Source organism: Apodemus sylvaticus, chromosome 18 (assembly GCF_947179515.1).
Source record: "Apodemus sylvaticus chromosome 18, mApoSyl1.1, whole genome shotgun sequence".
Lineage (NCBI taxonomy): Eukaryota > Metazoa > Chordata > Mammalia > Rodentia > Muridae > Apodemus > Apodemus sylvaticus.
This window is the reverse complement of record NC_067489.1, coordinates 55,283,573-55,306,720: the sequence shown is the minus strand read 5'-3', so window position 1 is coordinate 55,306,720 and position 23,148 is coordinate 55,283,573. Positions and strand designations below refer to the sequence as shown.

General features: G+C 39.4%; 1 protein-coding gene across 1 annotated transcript in view; it reads left to right on the top strand.

Annotated features, from left to right (window-relative positions):
• Galntl6 (polypeptide N-acetylgalactosaminyltransferase like 6) overlaps positions 1-23,148 on the top strand; it is a 1,167,009-nt gene that overhangs the window by 948,259 nt on the left and 195,602 nt on the right. The window contains exons 5-6 of the mRNA XM_052162508.1: positions 18,389-18,574; positions 22,886-23,069. Coding sequence (XP_052018468.1) covers positions 18,389-18,574; positions 22,886-23,069 — 370 coding nt within the window. The remainder of the gene's footprint in view (positions 1-18,388; positions 18,575-22,885; positions 23,070-23,148) is intronic.

Genomic DNA, 23,148 nt, shown 5'->3' with positions numbered 1-23,148 from the left:
ATTGGTAGATAGAGCGAGCTCCCACAGACACACAAACAAGCTTTACATAAATGCATACACACAGTTGATGGATAGAAGGAACCGTGTTACAGCCCCCATTCACACAAATTGTGCATGCATGCATATATACATACAAACATACACACACATACATACATACATATATGTGTCATGCCCAACCTCACCAGCAAGGAAGACGCAACACCAGGGAGTTTCTTCCTTCTTGCAGTTTATTTCGGGAACATTGAACAAAACTTATTTTCTTCTTTTGGCGGCCCCAACCCTCTCCCTGCCTGACCTTATATAGCCTAGTCAGCCCTGCTTGCCATAGAGAGATAGCCCACCATTTCCTCATAGGTGAACTAAGTGAATTCTTCATTAGCATGTAAGTGTGATAAGGAATACAGCACACTGCGCATGTACTAAAGTAATTTACTACCAGGGAGCTGCATCTGGCCAGTGCCATCTTGTAATGAGGATGAACAAAAGGTGGCTTACTACATACATGCACACATACATACATACATATAGTTGATGGATGGAAGGAACAATGTTCCAGCCTACCATACACACAATTTTACATATGGTAGAATATTGTAGAATTACACATACACATAATTGATGGATTCTCCAACCTTCATATTTTATTCTTTCTTTCATAACTTATATATTCCAGCAATAATCTTTCAAGCAGTATAAAATTACAATGTGATTGTGTTTTAGTTTTCTCCTAGTGGATGGTTATGAAAAGCAATGTGTTTTCCAATAACTTTACAAGAAATAACATTACCAGCAAAGAAAGCAAATTATTCCCCAAAAGCCACATCCATTGGTAATTAAGTAACTTGTTATAGATTAACAAACTGTAAGCAAGCAAGTTTTCTAGGCCAGTTTCTCTTACTAGCAGGCAATAAATTGTGGTTACAAAACAAGGAATAATTGTTTTATTATTTCTCTTCAAAAGTAATCTTGTAAGAATCTTAAAAGTATCACAGATCTAAATTACAAATCAGTCATATCTACCTTAAATCCTCAAAATGCATATCTGATCATCAGAAATTCTTAAGAAATAATATTAGGAACCTGAGGGCAAAAATGGCCATAAGAAATCAATCATCACTGGTCCAGCCTCTGAGACACGTCAGCTAGTGTTGTTGTTCTTGTTCCCTGACCATAAAACGCCCCTACCTTAATCAATAAGAGCGGGCCTTTCTGAACTTCAAATACTCCCTACATCCGAGCCAGTTGTAAAAACATTCTAACCTAGCTTCACTAACAATACTATTTTTCTAAATGTTTTCTTAGGGTGTTGGTTAGTGCTGACAATCTACGTCTCTAAGTTCTTCTCTCGGATGGTGATAGATCACTAATCTGCTCCAGCAGCAAGGCCTGAAAGAGGTCAAGCGTTACTACTATGGGTGCCAGACATACTGCCCAGGGAGGGCCTGGAAGCCCCTTAGAGTTTTCATATAACTCTTAGATTAAGAGGGATGTGAGGGCAGCAAGCAGAGCAGACCTCCATGACAGCAGGAAGTCCCCAGGACACATGGTCCTTGGGGCCATGTCACACAAGCCATGTGGCTGTGGTAACCCCTGGGCTGAACTCTAAGTTCTAAAGCCATTCGCCATTCCTCCTGCATGGCCCACGGGCTGGGGATAAAGTTTAAAAAGTGATGGAGTTTCAAGAGATGCTTTTTAAAGGTTCATGTGAATGTGACAGAAAAGAGACATTTCTTTCTTTTAATTTTTTTTTTATTTTCTATATTCTTTGTTTACATTCCAAATGCTTTCCCCTTTCCTGGTTCCCCTCTCCCCATATGTCCTATAAGCCCTCTTCTCTCCACTCATTCTCCAATCACCCCCCTCCCATTTCTCTGGCCTGGTACTCCCCTATAATGCTGGATCAAGCCTTTCCAGGATCAGGGCCCTCTCCTTCCTTCTTCATAGGAATCATTGGATATGCCTATTGTGTCTCGAGTATTCAGAGCTTCTGGGCTAATTAATATCCATTTATCAGTGATTGCATTCCATGTGTATTCTTTTGTGATTGGGCTACCTCACTTAGGATGATATTTTCCAGTTCCAACCATTTGCCTAAAAATTTCATGAATTCATTTTTTTTAATTGCTGAGTAGTATTCCATTGTACAAATATACCACATTTTCTGTATCCATTCCTCCATTGAGGGACATCTGGGTTCTTTCCAGCTTCTTGCTGTTATAAATAAGGCTGCTATGAACATAGTGGAGCATGTGTCCTTGTTGTATGCTGGGAAATCTTCTGGGTATATGCCCAGGGGTGGTATAGCACGATCCTCCAGAAGTGACGTGCCCAGTTTTCTGAGGACTGATTTCCAGAGTAGTTGTACCAGTTTGCAACCCCACCAGCAGTGGAGGAGTGTTCCTCTTTCTCCACATCTTCACCAACACCTGCTGTCTCCTGAGTTTTTTACCTTAGCTATTCTGACTGGTGTAAGGTGAAATCTCAGGGTTGTTTTGATTTGCATTTCCCTAATGACTAATGATGCTGAGCATTTTTTAAGGTGCTTCTCGGCTATCCGAATTCCTTCAGGTGAAAATTCTTTGTTTAGCTCTGTACCCCATTTTTAATAGGATTATTTGGTTCCCTGGGGTCTAACTTCTTGAGTTCTTTGTATATATTGGATATTAGTCCTCTTTTAGTTTATTTATTCACTTTACATCCCAATATCAGCCCCTCTCCTCTATGTACATCATCACACAGATCCCACTCTCTTCCTTTCTCCTCTGAGGAAGAGTCGCCCTGTGTGCATCCACCTCCACCACAACCCCAGCACCCTTCAAGTCACTGCAAGGCTAGGAGCGTCCTCTCCCACTGAGGCCACACAAGGTGAACCAGTTAGGAGAATGGGACCTACAGGCAGGCAGCAGATCCAGGAACAGCGCCTGCTCCCAGCGGTTGGGGGATCCGCCTGAAGACCAGAGCATGGCGGGCAGGGGAAGAAGACATTGCTAGGTTCTCTCTCAGAGAGGGATATGCTGCTTTATCACCCATCATCTGCTTGGTAAAGAAGAGCCTTTCATTCCCCAGAGCTTATGCTTTCTGTATGAGGAGTTTTGTTGGTGTTTCTTTTAATTTATTTCCTTTCCAGTTGAGGAAACCCCAGGTCTCCGGAAATTAGTTCTAATCCATTAAGATTACAAGTGATCAATCGTCTTGCTTTGCAGAATGTCACAGTTAGTTAAGGGAACCTAAGTTCCACAGTCGTCCAGTTAACAGTTCTGTATATGAGTGGACAGGGAGAATCAAGGGAGAATCGAGTGGCGTAACTTTTTTCTTGGAAGAAAAATATCAATAATTCCATAATGGAATGAATTAGAGAGAATCATCATTTACGAAACATAAACAAACAAAAACCCTGCCTCAAATGCACCTCTGTCATCAGCTTGCTCTCAGCTAGGCATGGCAAGTGAATAGCTTTCAGCACCACCAGAAAACATGAAAGCTTTTCAAATGGGAAGCTGGAAGCAATTTCCAAAAGCAAATGGCTCCCCTTGGGCAAGACCCAAAAGCCAAAAGCATTGAGCAATCCCTAAATCACCCATCCCAGGCTGGTGGTTATTTGCTTTCACCCTAAAAAAAAAAAATTTCCCTAGGAATATGAAAGAGAAAACAGTAAATAAGTTTGCTAAAAGCACTAGTTAGGAAATCCTGGCATACTAAACTCTGGGGCTGAGTGTTTTCAATATATAGCCTTGCATCCATTATTTTTATCCACATAAATGTTGGATGTGAAATATCAATATGGATTTTCTATGAAATTTTCCAGGTGTGCTGGTGTGTGCTTACACACTACGCACTGTAGAGGCCAGAGCAGGAAACCTGAATTGTAAGGCAGCCTGCTCTCCTTAGTAAGATCTTATCTGAAGAAGAAACTTTTTTTAATCATAGTCACTAAGGGAAAAAGAGAAATTACTGTTTATTTTAGTGTTTGGTTTTTCTTGTCGCTTCCTTTAAATTCACATAATGGCATAGTTTAGAGTTATTTCCTAAGAGCCTGCCCAAGCAAGCCTGTTACTTAGTTGGTTGTTCAGGGGTTTTTTGTTTGTTTGTTTGTTTGTTTTGTTTTGTTTTGTTTTGTTTTGTTTTGTTTGACGTAGGGTGAGCTGACATCTCAGGACTGCGTATCTTTACCTTCTTACTACTTTATTCCTAAGACAAGTCCTTCCCTGGTTAAGCTATACAAATCTGACTGCTCTGATTCAAGCCCCAGTATCCTCCATTTGTACAATTCACTTGCCATCCATCTGTATTAATGACATAAAATAATAGAGTCTTATCAGGAAGTGTGAATATTTACTGCAGTACTTATTGCTGGGATAGAAAGATCCTGGAGTCTGCAAACGGGGTTCTCGGTTTCCCAGGATTCTCTGTGCTGCCGTGTTGTGCAAACTCCTTACTTCTCTTTACTCACAGGTTGCTCAACAAGGAGCACTGAGTTTTTGCATCAAGCTGGATGCCTGTTAACTTTTAGTTTTATCGGATAGATTTGTCATGCGTTTTAGTGTGCATTTGTTTCCTCTCGGGCTAAATGGAATAGGTAGAAAGAGCAACCTAAGACTCAAACAAGAAAATGGCCTAATGCACACTTTGAGTGTCAGGCAGAATTGATATAAAGTTATTGGGGGGGAAAGTCTCTCCTGGGAGAGAAGCTTTTGCAAAATGCTAGATTGTCTTTCCTAAGTGTGAAAAATCAACCCCATACTTCTTTCTATTTGCAGAATACTGACTACTTACAGTCTCCTCAAGAGGTGAAATTGGTCAAGTGTAAAAATAATACTGGGACCGTGGGAGGTACATCATTAACAGAGAAAGTATATAACCTTACTGAGGCTCCAGGAGATTCAGCCATTTAAATGAAGATGAAGAGGCCAAACAAAAGAATTGCAATGGAAAATGTGTTTCCAGACTATCAGTGGAGGATACATAGTGAGACCCTTTGTCTTCCTTGTCAAACCACTGACAGACTGTAAAACCCTTCCTGCTGGCTGGTGCATGTGCTGAGGAGCCAACTCTTTCCTTGGCAGATGCCTGGCATGTTTTAGACATATGATTTATTGCCTCATTTAATCAAGACTGTGCAGAAAACAATGATCTCCTCTCTCTCTTTGCAAATTACAAATTAGTCACCTTTCACTTATTCTTAGTGACAGAAATGTGTGACTGTGTGTGTGTGTGTGTGTGTGTGTGTGTGTGTGTGTGTGTGTGTGTTTTCCAAAGAATGCCATTACCATTTATTTATCGCCTGGTAAGAAATTTAAATAACTCCCACTCCTTCTGCCTTCCCAAGAAAGGGAAATTTATGCAATACTGTAGAATATAAAAGCAGTCAACCTGCATCACTGTTTTTCAGCGTTTATTGTCCTGGGGGGAGGGGAAATGGCTGAGCGGCTTCGAGTGCTAATGAATGGCCCCACTGTGGAGGTTATTGTCAATTTAAAGGCCGCATCACTTCATTTTGCATCCCATTTTGTGAATATATTTTACATACATTTTAGTAATTTCTTCTGAAGTTTGGAGGAGCTCTGGCTTGACCGTAAAAGACTCCCATGTACCAAGCAAGTCAGCCGGATTTCCTGGAAATAATGTTAGCCATTTAAAAATGACTCTGCAGACATTGATTAAGTAGAAATGAAGCACACGTGGCCAATGGTAGGTTGTTGTCTTACCTAGGGAGAAAAATCACTTTCGAGAGTTCAGCAGTAAATAGGCAATTCATTCTGACATAACGAGGAAAGTGATGTTAACAGCCAGAGGTCACAAAAAGCAGAGATGGAAAAGACCTATTAGATCATTTTCTCCATTCCCGGGAGAAGAGGGCCAAATTATATTTCATACTGCTTTGTCCAGTTTGGCTTTCAATTACTCAAGCCAGAGGCTTTCGCCGCTTCATACATTTTCCGGGATCTTTATCTTGCCACATGACCCCTGCCTTGCTGGGTCTAGTGGCAAAGTCTGAATCTCTGTCACAATTAACCCTACAGGGCAGCCACAGAAGTACTTTTGTTCACAATGAGACCTCTCTGCCTCAGAATGAACGTTCTCTTCTTTCGATAATATTCAAAATCATTTCCTTCATAATACCTGGCTTTGTCCCCTTCGCTCTACTTCTGTATTATTCTCTCATACATCCTTCTACTCAAAGACTAAATGAGAGGTGCTTCTGTCAGAAGAGTCCCTTTGAAACTAAATTAGTGCCTATTTCCCAAAGGAAATGATCGAGGTATCTAGGGCAATGCTGTTCATGCTGACACCAAAGAACATCCTGAATAAATAAAGGGAATGACTTCAAGAGGAAGGGGGGCAGACATGGAGAGTGCAGGCCTAATAACTCCCCCAAAGACTGCAGCTGCAAAAGAAAGTGAGGAACAAGACAGAAGCTGGGAGATTGGATGGGGAGAAGAGGCTAGCTTTTGAAGCAAAGGATGTTAAAACACTTTTGTTGATGATAGTGTGATTCAGAAGAATAGATAACAGGAGGATTTTACAGGAGGTACGCCTTAGAACAGATGAAAAATGGAGGGATCTGCAGCCTCATAAGGTGCATGGATAATTTATTCATTTTATAAGGAAGAAAGAACAAGGATGAAAAAAGATGTGACGACGTGGCAGTTTGATCCGAGTTGCCTTTTAATAAAAAAAAAAAAAAATGGAGGGTAGTCCTTTATATCAATTTTTGCTTCCATTTCCTGACTTGTCAGAACAGCTCTGAGAACATCTACGTCAGTGTGTTGAATCAGTTCCTTTTTTGTTTTGCTCTAACAATTTTGAAGTTTGGGGTTTTGTCAAATTAACAAGTTTTTACATGGAAAGAACTCAGCCCGGAGTCTGGAAGGAGGGACTTACCCAAACTGTTAAAAGGTCTGACCGCCATTAAAGTTGGGGCCTCGATTGGTAAACTATCATCCTGGCCTTGTTCTTTTTGCCCCTTCCTCATCTATCCCGCAGCTTCTGTTCTAACAACCCAGTTCGTAGTAGCTACAGGGAGCTACAGAATATAACATCTATACTTTAGACCTTCTGGGTTACTAACAGTGGTCAGCATTACTATAAGACTGGTGATATTTTGGAGACCCAATATTGTCTTGTCTTTCACACTGTTTGTATTTTCATGATAGGCCTGGACATCTGGAGATAAGTTGTTGGTTATGTGCTTTATGTGCATTTCCAGTCCAGTAGTATTGAATGGGAGTTTGGTTCTGTTTGTTTGCTTGCTTGCTTGTTTTATTTTGTGTCATCTTGCCTTGGTTGGTTTTAGATCAAAGTAGGAATTTCTTGAAGTTCTGTCTTTCCAATACCTGGGGTTGGTGTGTGAGTGGGGAAGCTGGAGTGATTCCGATTAACTAGCTCTCTGGGATTTGCTGGGTTCAAGGTACCTATGTAAATGCTTGGGTGAGGACTTGGGACAGAAGACTGGGCAGAAATGACACTGATGGTCATTGGCAAAGTACTAGAGCGGGTAGAATGCAAGGAATAAAGAGACTTACCACCAACACCTGTGGATACAGCTGGTTGCTGAGCTTGGATACCAGGAAAAGCTGCATAGGGGAGAAGGAGCCGGAAATACAGAACTTGGCAATCATGCCAGACAATGTCTGTTTTTTAAGGCTTAAAATATTCCAAGCATTATTTTGCTGTGTGACGCTAGGAAAAAATTTAAATTACCTGACACTCATTGTCCTCATTTATTAGTAAGGATAATTTTCTTTATCCATAAAATGAAGATTAAATAATTAGCACATGAATGCATCTTAGAATAGTGTCTAGCATTATTGCAAGCATTCAATTTACGTGGACATGTTTATTATTATGTTCATCCATTATACTGTCAAACTTTATTGCTTATTATTCAGGAATCTGAGGCTCAGGAAGAGGTCCTTTCAATATTCTCATTTATTATAAGTTCTGAGCCAGGACAAAAAACTTGTGTGGTCCCTTTCCTTTCCATTCCTTAATTGTGTTATCGAGAAATAGAACAATTCCTGGAGAGGACATATCGTTAGCAGCTCAATTCTCTTCAACAAGGGCAGACAAACCATTTCCTGCACGCCTCCTTCTATATTGCACTACAAGAATATCGTTAAGCACTGGGAGTTTCTCTGGCCTTGAAAACAGGACCAATTCCCAGATCTTTAATTTAGTTCTGCTCTCGAGTAAATTGAAATTTTGACACAGCATTTTTTCTCACACCAACTGCTCAGTGGCATCCTTTCCGATTTATCTTTATTTATTGTAGAGTCAAGCCAAATCCCTGAGGTCTCTGGAGTTTTTTGGTACTTACTAGTGATAATATTCAGTCACCAGAATGAACGTTAATTTGTTATTATATTCAGTGTTATTCTGTCCATGTTGGGTCCCAGCATGGTGATTTGACTAGATTTTTCAGAGAAGACAGATGAGAAGTATGTGTGCTTATATTTTTTCCATGCAAAGTCACAGGTGCTTTCAGGAAATGCAGACATTCACAGTCCCCATCTGATATCTTCACTGCTCTGTTATGTGAGAGCTTTTCTTGGATTTGTTGACTGTGTCACCTACATTTTATCTTTCCTACATAGCTAAAGATTAATTTATAATTTCTCAGGTAAACTGACTTGGATTTTTATCACATTAAATTTTTTTAAAGATGTTTTATAAGCCCCTTGATTTTTGAGCTCCACAAAGCTCCATGTATCTTTTTACTGTCATAGGTGTGCTTGCATCCCCTGAGCGGCTGTGATTTTGTAGCTCACTGATGCTGTTCATAGTTCCTTGTCACTGTCTGACACATAGCTACCATTCCTGGTCTACACGGTTTCTTAGGAAAACAAGTAATACAAAATCATTAATTGCTTTGATGGCAAAAACATTACTCTAACTCCTGTTTTGTTTTTTTTTTTTTTTTGAAATGTCATTATAGGAAGCAGCTCACAAAAGGCCACTTAACCCAGCTATGAATGTGTATAGAACAGATACAAATAGACCATCCATTAGCATCATCCTTGCTGTAGTAATGCAACAAAAACCAGTTTGAGAATCATATCAAATTGTATTATGCAAATGCAGAAATATTGAAATATCTGGGAAATTTTGACATTTAAGAGTGAGATTTTAGTCATCTGCCACCTGTCCTTTCTACTGTAGCAGACTCTTGGCTGCTCTGCTCCAGTGAAGACATCATCTCCTGATCCATCCTAGAGAACCTATTGCACACAGAGCAGTTGGTAAGAACCCACTCCCACCTCTGGAGTCCCAGAGCTGCTGCTGGGAGCCCAGCAGACTCACCACCCATCAACCACCAAATCCCCAGTCCTCCAGAATACCACTCCCCTTCCATTCTTCCACCCCTTCAACCAGTCCCTCCACAAGAGTACAGAGAGGCTTGAGACACAGGTAGGACCACCCCTGCTGCTCAGAGGAACCCATACAGAACCCTGAGGCAGAAGTCTTCTGGTTTCTATCTCCAGCTGGGGACCATCCTCTGCCACACTGCTCCATATCCAGGGAAAGAGCTAACCTCCCGGGACTGTAGAAAAGCCTGAGAGTGCCGGGCTGGTCCTGGGCTACAGAGCTATATACACAAATACCTGCATAAGAGAGCTGGTCTCCCAGGAGTGCCTACATACCTGTGTACACAGAGAGAATGGGAATCCCAGGAGTATAGATATATAGGCTTACAGGACAGATAAGCCACAGTCAGAGATAGCAAGATCAGCTAACACTTGAGATAACCAGATGGCAAAAGGCAAACACAAGAACATTACCAAGAGAAACCAAGACAACATGGCACCATCTGAACCCAGTTCTCCCACAACAGCAAGTCCTGGATACCCCAACACACCAGAAAAGCAAGATCTAGATTTAAAATCACATCCCATGATGCTGATAGAGGACTTCAAGAAGGATACAAATAGCCCCTTTAAAGAAATACAGGAGAACATTAGTCAACAGGTAGAAGCCCTTAAAGAGGAAAGACAAAAATCTTTTAAAGAAATGCAGGAGAACACAAACAAGTAAAGGAACTGAACAAAACCATCCAGGATATAAAAATGGAAGTAGAAACAATAAAGAAATCACAAAAGGAGACAACTTTAGAGATAGTAAACCTTGAAAAGAAATCAGGACTTGATGCTAGAATCAACAACAGAATACAAGAGATAGAAGAAAGAATCTCAGGTGCTGAAGATAATAGAAAACAATGACTCAACAGCCAAAGAAAATGCAAAAAGCTTGTAACCCAACACATCCAAGACATAATGAGAATACCAAATCTAAGGATTACATCAATAAAAGAGAGCAAGGATTTGCAACTTAAAGGACCCATAAGTATCTTCAGCAACATTATAAAGGAAAAATTCCCTTGCCTAAAGAAAGAGAGCCCATGAACATACAAGAAGCCTACAGAACTCCAAATAGATTTGACCAGAAAAGAAATTCCTCCCATCACATAATAATCAAAATGCCAAATTCACTAAACAAAGAAAGAATATTAAAAGCAGAAAGGGAAAGAGGTCAAATAACATATAAAGGCAGACCTATCAGAATTACACCAGACTTCTCACCAGAGACTATGAAAGCTAGAAGATCCTGGGCAGATGTCATACAGACCCTAAGAGAACACAAATGTCAGCCCAGGCTACTATACCCAGCAAAAATCTCAATTACCATACACTGATAAAACAAGATATTCCATGACAAACCCAAATTTACACAATATCTTTCCACAAACCCAGCTCTACAAAGGATAACGGGTGGAAAATACCAACACAAGGATGGAAACTACACCCTAGAAAAAGCAATAAAGTAATCTTCTTTCAAAAAAACCCAAAAGAAGATAGCCATACAAACAGAATTCCAACTTCAACAACAAAAATAACAGGAAGTAACAATCACTTTTCCTTAATATCTCTTAACATCAGTGGATTCAATTCCCCGATAAAAGACAAAGACTAACAGACTGGATACATAAACAGGACCCAATATTTTGCTGCATACAAACACAGTCACTACCTCAGAGTCAAAGGTTGGAAAATAACTTTCCAAGTAAATGGTCCCAAGAAACAAGCTGGAGTGGCCACTCTTATATGGGATAAAAATGACTTTTAACCAAAAGGTGTTAAAAAAGATAAGGAAGGACACTTCATACTGGTCAAAGGAAAAAAAATCTACTAAGATGAACTCTCAATTCTGAACAGTCATGCTCCAAATGCAAGGGCACACATGTTCATAAAAGAAACTTTACTAAAGCTCAAAGCACACATTGCACCCCATACAATAGTGGGAGACTTCAACACCCCACTCTCAGCAATGGACAAATCATGGAAACAGAAATTAAACAGAGACACAGTAAAACTACAGAAGTTATAAACCAAATGGATCTAACAGATATTTATAGAACATTTCATCCTAAAGCAGAAGAATATACCTTCTTCTCAGCACCTCGTGGTACCTTCTCCAAAATTGACTATATGATTGGTCACAAAACAGGCCTCAACAGATACAGGAATATTGAAGTAATTCCACATACCTTTCAGATGACCATGGACTAAGGCTAGTCTTAAGTTACAACAAAAACAACAGAAAACACACATACACATGGAAACTGAACAGCATTCTACTCAACGATAATTTGGTCAAGGAAGAAACAAAGAAAGAAATTAAAAACTTTTTAGAATTTAATGAAAATAAAGATACATCATGCCAAAACAATGAAGACATGGATAAGAGGAAAACTCATAGCTTTAAGTACCTCAGAAAAGAAAATGGAGAGAGCTTACACTAGCAGCTTGACAGCACATCTGAAAGCTCTAGAACAAAAAGAAGTAAATACACCCAAGAGCAGCAGACAGCAGGAAATAATCAAACTCAGGACCAAAATCAACCAAATAGAAACAAAAAGAACTATACAAAGAGTCAACAAAACCAGAAGCTAGTTGTTTGAGAAAATCAACAGGATAGATAAACACTTAGCCAGACTAACCAGAAGGCACAGAGACACTACCTAAACTAATAAAATCAGAAATAAAAAGGGAGACATATCAACAGAAACTGTGGAAATTCAAAAAATCATCAGATAGTATTACAAAAGCTTATGCTCAACAAAATTGGGAAATCTAAACGAAATAAACAATTTCCTAGGCACATACCAGAGGCCAACAGGATCAGATAAGCCATCTAAATAGTCCCATAAGGCCTGAAGAAATAGAAGCAATGATTAACAATCTCCCAAGCAAAAGAAGCCCAGGTTCAGATGGGTTTAGTGGGGAATTCTATCAAATCTTCAAAGAAGACCAAATACCGATGCTGTTCAAACTAGTCCACAAAAAAATAAAATTAAATTAAATTAAAAAAATAAAAATAAAAATAAAACCAATAGGAACACTACCCGATTCATTCTATGAAGCCATAATACCTAAACCAAACAAAGACCAAACAAGGATGGGATAAAGTTGATAAGCGTCCCCAGATAGTTGAAGACCACACATCTAAGAATGGAGGAAGGAAGGATGGCACAGAGGATTCGGCACAGATGTGTGGAAAGCAGTTTTTATTAGTTCTGCTGCGATAAGAAGTCTATTTTCAAATACTGTGCTACTTGATCATCTCTTCTGCAAATTTTGGAGTCTTCCTTACTAATTATTATAATCTGAAGCTTTAATTTCTGTATCATTTCTTATTTTGATAGATACATTCTATATTGAAAGTGCTTTGTCAACAGTCAGATGTTTTTACAGAATAACTGTTACTTAGTAGGTCCATGTGCAACTAAAATTATTTAGAGTCACATCCTATGCAGAGTCACCTGGATATGAAAGCTGAGCAGGTGCCTTTGTATGCTGGTGATGGCAACGGAAAGCTGTGTGCTTACTATGGAAAAGTAGCAACATGGTGGTTCTTCAAAACATGAACACTAGGGATGTATATGACCCACCTCTTCTGCTTCCATAGCAACCTCATCCACAAGGGACAAAATATGGAAGTCATCCCAATAGTCACCAACTGATGAATGGACAACCAAAATCTAGCATATAAACAAAACATTTATTCTTTTATAGAATGAGGAGAACACCTGGGAGTAGAGAGCTTACCTGGCATCAGAAAGCCCTGGGTTCTTCACTTCTAGCATAGAATGTGTATATTTTTCAAGATAAAATATAGATAGATAGATAGATAGATAGATAGATAGATAGATAGATAGATAGATAGATACATAGATAGATAGATACATAGATAGATAGATACATAGATACATAGATAGATACATAGATACATAGATAGATACATAGATAGATACTTAGATACATAGATACATAGATAGTCAGACAGATAGATAGATAGATAGATAGATAGATAGATAGATAGATAGATAGATAGATAGATAGATAGTATATAGATAGATAGATAAATAGATAGTAGATAGATAGATAGATAGATAGATAGATAGATAGATAGATTATGACACATACTACAGAGTGAGTAAACTCTGAGGATATTCTACTGAATTAAACAAGACAGTCATCAAAAAGCAAGTACCTTATGATTCTATTTCTTAATCATCTAAAATTGTCAAACATATTGTCTGTAATTATCAAAAACAGATAATAAAATAGTGGTTTCCCAGGGATGGGAAGAAGAAACATAGTCATTTACCATTTTACTGGAAAGTAAGAAAAGAAACTTGTAGATATTGATTCCACAAAAATCTGAACATTGTACCTCAAATTATTTAGCTATTAAGCTTTGTTTTTTTAACTGAAATAGGCAAAAATTAAATGCCACACATAGGCATATGTGAATTTGTTCTACCACATCAACAATGATTCAAATATTGCATTGTATTGGTTTTTAGTCTTTTAAGTTAAAAGGGTGCATTGAGGTAGCCAGAGGGTTCAGTGGTTAGCAGCACTTCATCATGAAGACTGGAGCTTTGATCTGAGTCCATAAGTCCAGTGACAGGGCTAGAGAGATGGCTCAGTGCTTAGGAGCACTGACTGTTCTTCCGAAGGTCCTGAGTTCAAATCCCAGCAACCACATGGTGGCTCACAACCGTAAGTCCCGTGACTCACAAACACTGTATCTCCAGCTAAACAGCTCTCCTACTCTCTTCTGGTCTCCATGGGTATCCATACATATTTTCACACGGGCTCACACAGCATGCATAAGATCACAAGCACATACACATAAATAAATGAATCGTTTTAAAAAAAAACTGTACTATGTATTATAGCTCTGTAAAATTAAAATGCTTTTATTCCGGTCTGGGTTGACAGTTCCACTGTTAGCAAGTGGTTGGGCTTCCAAGGTACCCACTTAGCAGCTCACAACCAACTGAGACTGCACTCTGAGGAGATCTGGTGCCCTCTGAGGGGAACTGAGAGAATTACATTCATATGGTATAGAAATATAACATGCAGACAAAACATCCAAGCAAACAAGATAATAATGAAAAGTTTAACAAAACGATAAAAATAATAATAATAGGAGTTTTGTAGTGATTACAGAATGCAGCATCATTGGCCTAATTGTGACATTTTTTTCAACATCAAACAGTATGATAATAACTGTTTTTGACCTCTAACTTTGTAAGAGGTCATTGTAAGAGTGGGGATTTTGAACACATGAACTGAATTACAAATGATGTGTGTAAACTATTTTTCCTATACTATTGCAATACAGAGAATATTTTAAGTACAAAATTAGAACTAAATTATTTAAAATAAGATATGTTTTATCGCACACATATGCATTATTCATATACATGTCCATAACATTTAGAAACAATGTTTCATAGAAAAATAAACTTCTGCAGCCTACCTATTTTCCATTTACAGCTCTTCCACTTTTTTGAGGCAACAATTACAGCATTAGAATAAATTAAGTAAATACAGGGCTTCAAGGAAATGAAAAGTTCACACTGGAGGTTAATTTCAACAGAACAATTATAAGCTATAAATTACGCTAAGATTTCTTCAGTTTTATATAAAAGCTTAGGAGATGTCATAATTGTGAATGTAAATTATATGATAAATATTTGTAATTACAAACAAAGCTCATTTTTAAGTAGTTCTTGAGAATGTTCTGAAAAAGGGGAAAATAGTGTTTAAACAGTCCATTGTAAGGTATGTGCAGTACCTTATCAATAATTGAAGTAAGTAATAAATACACAAGTTAAATTTGTAATATATGAGCTGCAAAAATTTACATCATAAACATGCTACATATATTAGAAAAATCAGTTTTTACATTCTTCTCAAAATGTCAAAATGTTTTTGTATAAAATAACAATCTACTACCCTGCCTGCAAAACACGTTGAAAGATTACATACTCTGCCGTTGGTTATCCATTGCTCTGGTGAAACACCATGATCAGAAGCAGATTAGGGAGGAAAAGTTTTCTTTCACCTTATAGTTTAGTCTATCATAGAGGGAAGTCAGGGCCAGCCTGGGCTATATGCAAGCTAGTTTCAACAAAAACAGACTTAGAACTGCTTAAAGGAAAGCCAGGTTGTACCTGGTGTGCTTTAGTCTGGCATGAGAAATTACACATCTGCTTCCTCTAGAGGTCTCTGTGCCTTAGTATGAATGCCAATACTATAACAATCATGGTTGTTACATAACAAGCAATGTAAGTAACAGGTGGAGTGTCTCAGTCCCCATCCCCCACATTACTCGGAAGTGATACAAGTGTGTATAGCTGAATTCTGCACAGGCAGTTTTTGCATTTGTTTCTTGTTTCTGCTATTGTTATTAGTAGTAGTAGTTTTGTTTCTTGAAATTTTCATAGATGTATATACTGCACTCAGTTTCCCTCTCCTTTCTATCTTTACTTTTAAATCTCCTTCTCATCCCTGTCAACCTCTCCTCACATCTACAAGTTCCTGTCCTACCTTCATAACATTTTTGTGTTGTTTTGTGACCCAGTATGTTGAACCAGGTCCATATATGTAGCCAGTGGAGCCTGGTGATGATACCTCCAGCTTTTTGTTTGTTTATTTGTTTGTTTGTTTTATTTGTTCAGGATTGTTTTAGCAACTCTGGCCATTTGTATTTTGTACTAATTTAGGACTTGATTTGTTTTTCAAATTCTGTGAAGAATCATGTTGCAATTACTAATCCTACCAATCCATGAGCAAGACAGGCTTTCCAATGAGCTGATCTTTACCATCATTTTTGTTATTGTAGTTTGGGGTTTTGTCGGCCATATTATCAGTTTATCGGCTCTGTTTTTGTACCTTGGATTAACCATCTCATTTGTCTCTTTGTTTTGATCGCTGGGAGTATAGGCATGACTTCTTTGAGTTGTTTCAACATATTTATAATCATTCTTTTGAATTCTTTTCCCGGAAGTACTTCTAGGCACTTTCCATTACATGTTAATATTATAGGATTGATGGAATGGAAGTCTTGGCTTCCCAGGCTGTCGTTCTCTCTGGAATACTTGCTCTGGTTGAGGATATACAGAAAAAAGAAGATTGAAAACTAAAAATAAATAAATAATAGCATACTGCATTCTAAAACAGGTCTGATGACTGTTAGGCTACATTTGTCATAAATTCCAGGAAAATCCTCATAGTATTTGTCTTAATTAGGGCCACCATTGCTAAGATGAAGTACCATGACCAAAAGCAACTTGTGGAGGGAAGAATTAATTTGTCCATATTTCCATATGACAGTTCACCATCAAAAGCAGTAAGGGAACGAACTCAACCAGGGCAGAAAACTGGAGGTAGAAGCTGATGTCGAGGCCATGGATGTGTGCTGCTTACTGGCTTGCTCTCCATAGCTTCCTCAGGCTGCTTTTTATAGAACCCAAAACCACCAGCTGAAGGTTGTACCACCGACAATGGACTGGGACCTTCCCCATCAATCACTACTTTAAAAAATGTCCTACAGCCAAACAATACATGGAGCTCTTGTGGAAGAGTTGGGGAAAGGATTGATGGACCCGTAGAGGACAGGAACTCCACAAAAGACCAGTAGAGTCAACTAACCTGGAGCCTTGCAGGCTCCCAAAGACTGAGTCACCAGCCAAAGAGCATGCATGGACTGAACCTAACCCCTACATCCCCAAGACACAACATATATAACAGATGTGTAGCTTGGCCTTCATACTGTCCCAAACACATGGGCTGCCCTTCACTCTGATGTCTGCCTCTGGATCCTGTTCCCCTGACTGGGCTGCCTTGTCTGGCCTCAGTGGAATAAGATGGACCTAGTCCTAGAGTAACTTAATGTGCCAGGGTTGATCGGTACCCAGGGATCTCCCCCGGCTCAGAAGGAGTGGGGGAGGGACTTGTGAGAGGGGATTGGGAATAGAGGGGGCTATAATCAGGATGTAAAGTAAATAAATACAAAATGGAAAAATACCCTACAGGCTTGTCAACAGTCTGCTCTTTTGGGAGGGGCAATTACTTGAGGTTCCCTCCTCTCAAATGACTTTGGCTTGTGCCAAGCTCACATAAAAATGAGACAGTAGTTCATGGACTAGTAACAGCAGTGAACAAAAATATAGAAGTACATAGTGCACAAAAAAAGTCACCAAATGTACCCATTCACATTTTAAAAAACTGGAAGACTGGAGTAATTTTAAAGCCAATAGAAAATATCTTTTCATATAAATGTGGGTTCTAAGTTTTATTTTATTTCCACAGTTTGCTTCTAATTAAGGAAGAAGCATGTCCGATTTTGAAAACTGAAAATTATTTCCAAATCTTAGATAGCAACATTCAAAATAAGTGTGTAGGATTTCTTTTGCCGTTCTTTTCCCCTATCTATTGCAATACCAAGTTAGTCACATTTCCTGCTCAAATTAGAAGCCAGAAATGGATTTAATTCTCAGTTTTCTATTACCTTGTATGGCAAGAAGCTAGGTGGTTCTTACTGATCTGACAGCTATTTTTCCTGTCTTGTTTTCCATGCATCACTATTGGCACACAAAATAACCGGCAAAACTTTGCTGTAAAGATTCCCCTCGTCAGGAAGAGCCCATATGCCAGGATGTTCATCTGACTTTGTACAACAGGAACCAGAAGGCCAATGCCCATCTTGGCAAGAGCTGGACAGGATTAACATGGTGGCTACTGGCCAACATTAACTGCATCACTGAGCTCTGCTGTGTCATCACTGCTGTCCACTGAACTCAAAGGATAACATTTGTAGTTTATGAAGCTTTTGGATAAATAAAAATACAAGACCCCTTAGGCATCAAATCATATCAGTATCTTCCTCCAAATGAGGAGAACAGAAACACGGACTTTATAAATGTTCCACTAGATTCACCATTTACACATGATCTGTGCACAGCATCCGGAAAGGATTCTGCCATGACTAATGTTTGGAATTCTTCCTGTGTATTTTCTTTCCTTCCTAGAACACTTGAAGGATAAATTAGAAGATTACATGGCTCGGTTTTCCAAAGTGAGAATTGTGCGCACCAAGAAGAGGGAAGGACTCATCCGGACCCGACTTCTGGGAGCTTCTGTGGCCAGAGGCGAGGTGCTGACCTTCCTGGACTCCCATTGTGAGGTCAATGTGAACTGGCTGCCCCCTCTCCTCAGTGAGTATACATGTCACCATCACTCTTGGTGGGGAATACTGGACCTGGGGAGCTGGAGAACTAGGCTGGAATATAGAATAAATAGAATGCAATGTTACTTCTGTAAATATTGCATTCAACAAAGACATGTTTGAACTATATCTTACTCACTGCTGATCACAAATAAGTATAATGGGAAAACTGTATTAAACAGAATTTCAGATAATACCACCAGCAATCTAGCTTAAGACTAAAATGGTTTCTGTAATAGAATGTCTCTTCACTCATTGAAGTTAATTTTCTTGGGAAAACACTAAAGTAATAAAAATAATCTTCAAACTTTTTTAGTCATCTTACAAATACAATGAGATTAAAATATATATGCACATGTCTACACATAATCACAAGACTGTTAAGAAGGAAAGAAAAGTATTGTACCTCAAGATATAATAATTGAAGTAATTTGCCATTTGTTAAGATTTATAATGTCATTGTTCTTTTGTTTTTCTTTCTACTCCTGGTACTACCCTATAGCCTCAATGTGTAACCCTTCATATCACACAGACCCACCGAGCTGCTGTTCTGGTCAAGATGTGTCTTTACAACCCACTTATAGATAAGAGAACGAAGAGAGTCAAGTCATGTCACATCCTCCTGAACCACTAGAAACAAAAACAAGCGGAACATCATTCCAGCTTGAAACTCAAGCTGTGGCTCAAGACAAGCCTCAGTGTTGTTTTTCTGTTAGTTTACAACAAAGTCAGATAGAAAACACCCATCCCCATCGCTCCTATTTTTGTAGGAAATCTTTACATATATATATATATATGTCTCCAAAGGAAGTTTTGTTGTAATTGTTTCCCTGGCTTCAAAAATAATGCCTGTGACAACCGCCTTCACAACAACCACCTCAGAAAGAGTGCTCTGTTATTGACTATTGTATGGGATTTCAGCTTCAACCAGTCACACTCCACAAGGAAAAAAAAAAAAACAAGAGAGAGAACACAGTAAAAACCATATAGGATGTAAACCACAACACCCAGCAATAAACACCTTCTACCACATCACCCAGTCCATATACCTCAACTGCCCAGTCTTCTAAATCAGCAGAATCCCAATGCTCCAATAGAGGGAGAATCTTCTGAGGCACTAATTAAAAATGCTTTGTCCGAGGACACAGACATTTAGAGTTTCATTAGCAAGAGCAAAATTCCCTCATACTGAATTTGGCCTGTATGCTGTTGAATGCTCAAACAAGTCATCAAAAGGCTGTAGTTCTGTTTGAAGCAAAGTAGTCCCTAAATGCTAATGATCCAATGTCTGATTGTTCTCTGGGAGTCACGGGAACGGGGGGGGGGGGGGGGGGGGGTGAGGGAAAAGAGAGTAAGCAATGCCCACAGCCCACACTTTCTCATTAAAGTATTTCATTTCCTGTGGGCTGAATGGATAAGAAATGATTCAAGCTTGGGATGCTATCTTGTTTTTTTTTTCCCCTCTATTAGTATCCTGATACATATCCAAAATGAAGAAACAGGAGGAGCCACGTAGCTTCTTGGTTCATTTTTCACCTTGGGGATTATACCTGAATTTCAATTTCCTATTGAGTCTGTTTGTTTGATCGCTGGAAATTGAAATGTAGGCACGAGCCCTGGATGAAAAATTAGTCCTGTGGCTCTCACTCCAAGCTAGTGCAGCTGGATGAGAGCTGAAAGGAAATTTGAAGGGAACGTTGACAGTTAATTTAACAGACTCACTCTCTTTGGATCACCTTGGGACTCCTTGTTGGTCAAGGAACTTGTAAATCAAGCTGGTTCTGAATGTGATGGAAGAAAGTCTCTGAAACCATAAGACTGAAGCCTGCAGAGGTGATGGACAAAACGTTTTCAACATAGCTCCTCTGGGGAAAACGCCACTTAGATAAAACCAAAGCTCATCATGGGCTTGCCCTGGTGAGACTGGGACTCAGAGAGCCCATAAGGAAGGTTACCTTGAAATAGTGTATCTGCTATCTACGTATCAGATTAGCTGGCAATAAGATACTTATAATCCCCAGGCTGTCTGAGGCTCCCTGGGGTCAGGGCATTTGAAACCACCTTCTCTTCCATATTCCAGCATCTGTATCCCCCTGACCATTGTTCATTTTGTCTTATTTTTCACCTTGTAAAAGACTATGGGATTTAGTTATTTATTATATTTTCTATAGCCTTGCCCCATTACTAATTACAGTGGTGTTTGTGGAATTCTTCTCTAAGGTAGCCTCACAACCTAGAAAAAATGATTAGCCTATTTCTATGACTCAGTAGATAATTATTGTAACAAAAATGAATGAATGAATGAATGAATGAATGAGCAAGCATGCATAAAAGTAAGTGATATGCCCTATGGGATTTTTTTTCTTTCCACACACTGTTTTATCAGCATGATAAAAATATCACCTCTTATTATAGCCAATAAAATCTTTTGCTTCCTGCCCTATGCTAAGTAGAAACATACAAAGTAAATGGGCAGTTTCCTCATTGTAAAAGCTGATCTCACAAACATTACACTGGCTTCAGGATCTCTAAGGAAAAAAAATACACAGAAATCACCAACTCTCATAATATTTCTGAATTATATCTTTTGTTTAATGTCACATGCCACATTCAAAGGTTTTCCAAATAACAAGAGAGCAGGTGTTCATACTTAAACATCCTGCCTGTCAGATATCAGTGCAGTAATAAATTGATTAAAGGCATGTTCTTGAGGGGGGAAAAGGTGCTCCACATATTGCTATTCTACATGTACCAAAATAAACAAATGGAAGTTTCCTCTGGTGCCTGTTAATTTGATCCCAATAAAAGTATCTGGATAGAAAAGCAAGATGTTAGAAACGGGTAAAAAAGAAGAGTCACCTGTCCATAGGATGAGCACCATGGCAACCTAGAAAGGCAGGTTTGGGAACTGCAGTTAAACAGGGTGTCTTAATCAGGGTTTCTATTCCTGCACAAACATCATGACCAAGAAGCAAGTTGGGCCGGGCAGTGGTGGCACATGACTTTAATCCCAGCCTTTGGGAGGCAAAGGCAGGCAGATTTCTGAGTTCGAGGCCAGCCTGGGCTACAGAGTGAGTTCCAGGACAGCCAGGGCTACACAGAGAAACTCTGTCTCAAAAAAAACCAAAAAGAAAAAGAAGGAGGAGGAGGAGGAGGAGGAGAAGGAGGAGGAGAAGAAGAAGAAGAAGAAGAAGAAGAAGAAGAAGAAGAAGAAGAAGAAGAAGAAGAAGAAGAAGAAGAAGAAGAAGAAGAAGAAGAAGAAGAAGAAGAAGAAGAAGAAGAAGAAGCAGCAGCAAGTTGGGGAGGAAAGAGTTTATTCAGCTTACATTTCCACGTTGCTGTTCATCACCAGAGGAAATCAGGACTAGAAGTCAAGCAGGTCAGGAATCAGGAGCTGATGCAGAGATCATGGAGGGATGTTTCTTACTGGCTTGCTTCCCCTGGCTTGCTCAGTCAGTACACAGGATTGTGTCCTGATTATTATTCCCCAAAGCTAAGTTGTCCCTCACAAGTTGAATTCCCTGAGCTCAGTTTCCCTACACATAAATAGGGTGACAACAACAGCCACTTTCCAGGGATAGTAGACTATTAGAAAGAGCATAAATATAAAACATCCTGTAACTGCTTGGGGGTTTTACAACAGCAGCCTAGCAATAGCATTGTGTCACCGAATGGGGCTTTTTAATTTGACCAGAAAAAGATAAAATGTGTTCAATCTTGATAAACATAGTCAGTCTTAAAGAATAGTGACTCAAGGAATTCTCCTTCAGAGTTGACAGCAAAGAATGTTACATATAATCTGTTGTCATTAGCGGGAGCAGGGGGAGCGGCCGTCATGACTGTTTTATGATTAGATGCTATAAAAACCATGAAGTTTAAATATTTACATTTGGGAACCTTCAGAAAGCAGGCCAGCATTTTCTCAGCAGGCTTGAGCTGTACGCTTGGAGGGGCACAAGTACTGTTTATACTCTGCGCATGTTGGAGGCACGTTAAAATGACAGATTGGGGACAGGTCAGAGCAAAAATGTGACAGAGTCAAGCTAAATGGACTTCTGCAAGTCTCTCTGGGACATAACTTTCTTAAAGGGAAATATAACCACTCTAATTGTACCTAATCACTGTCCCATCATGTTAAGGCTGACGCTCAGCGATTCCTGCAAAGTGCTCTAATGACGACAGGGGGACGCCAAGGCTCAAGTGTTATGCATTAAACGCGACTGTAGGCTGCTCTTTGCTGGGAAATGATAGATGACCTAGGCAGGCATGTCATTTCCTATTTTGTGCTTTCATTTTTCAGACCAAATTGCACTAAACCACAAAACCATCGTGTGTCCCATGATCGATGTCATCGACCACAATCACTTTGGGTATGAGGCACAGGCTGGGGACGCCATGCGAGGAGCCTTCGACTGGGAAATGTACTACAAAAGAATTCCCATCCCTCCAGAGCTCCAGAGGGCTGATCCCAGCGACCCTTTTGAGTGAGTAACAGCTGAGGGAGGGGTGAATGGAGAGAGGGCAGATAACAGGTGACGTGTCTAACATGTCAAACTCAGGACC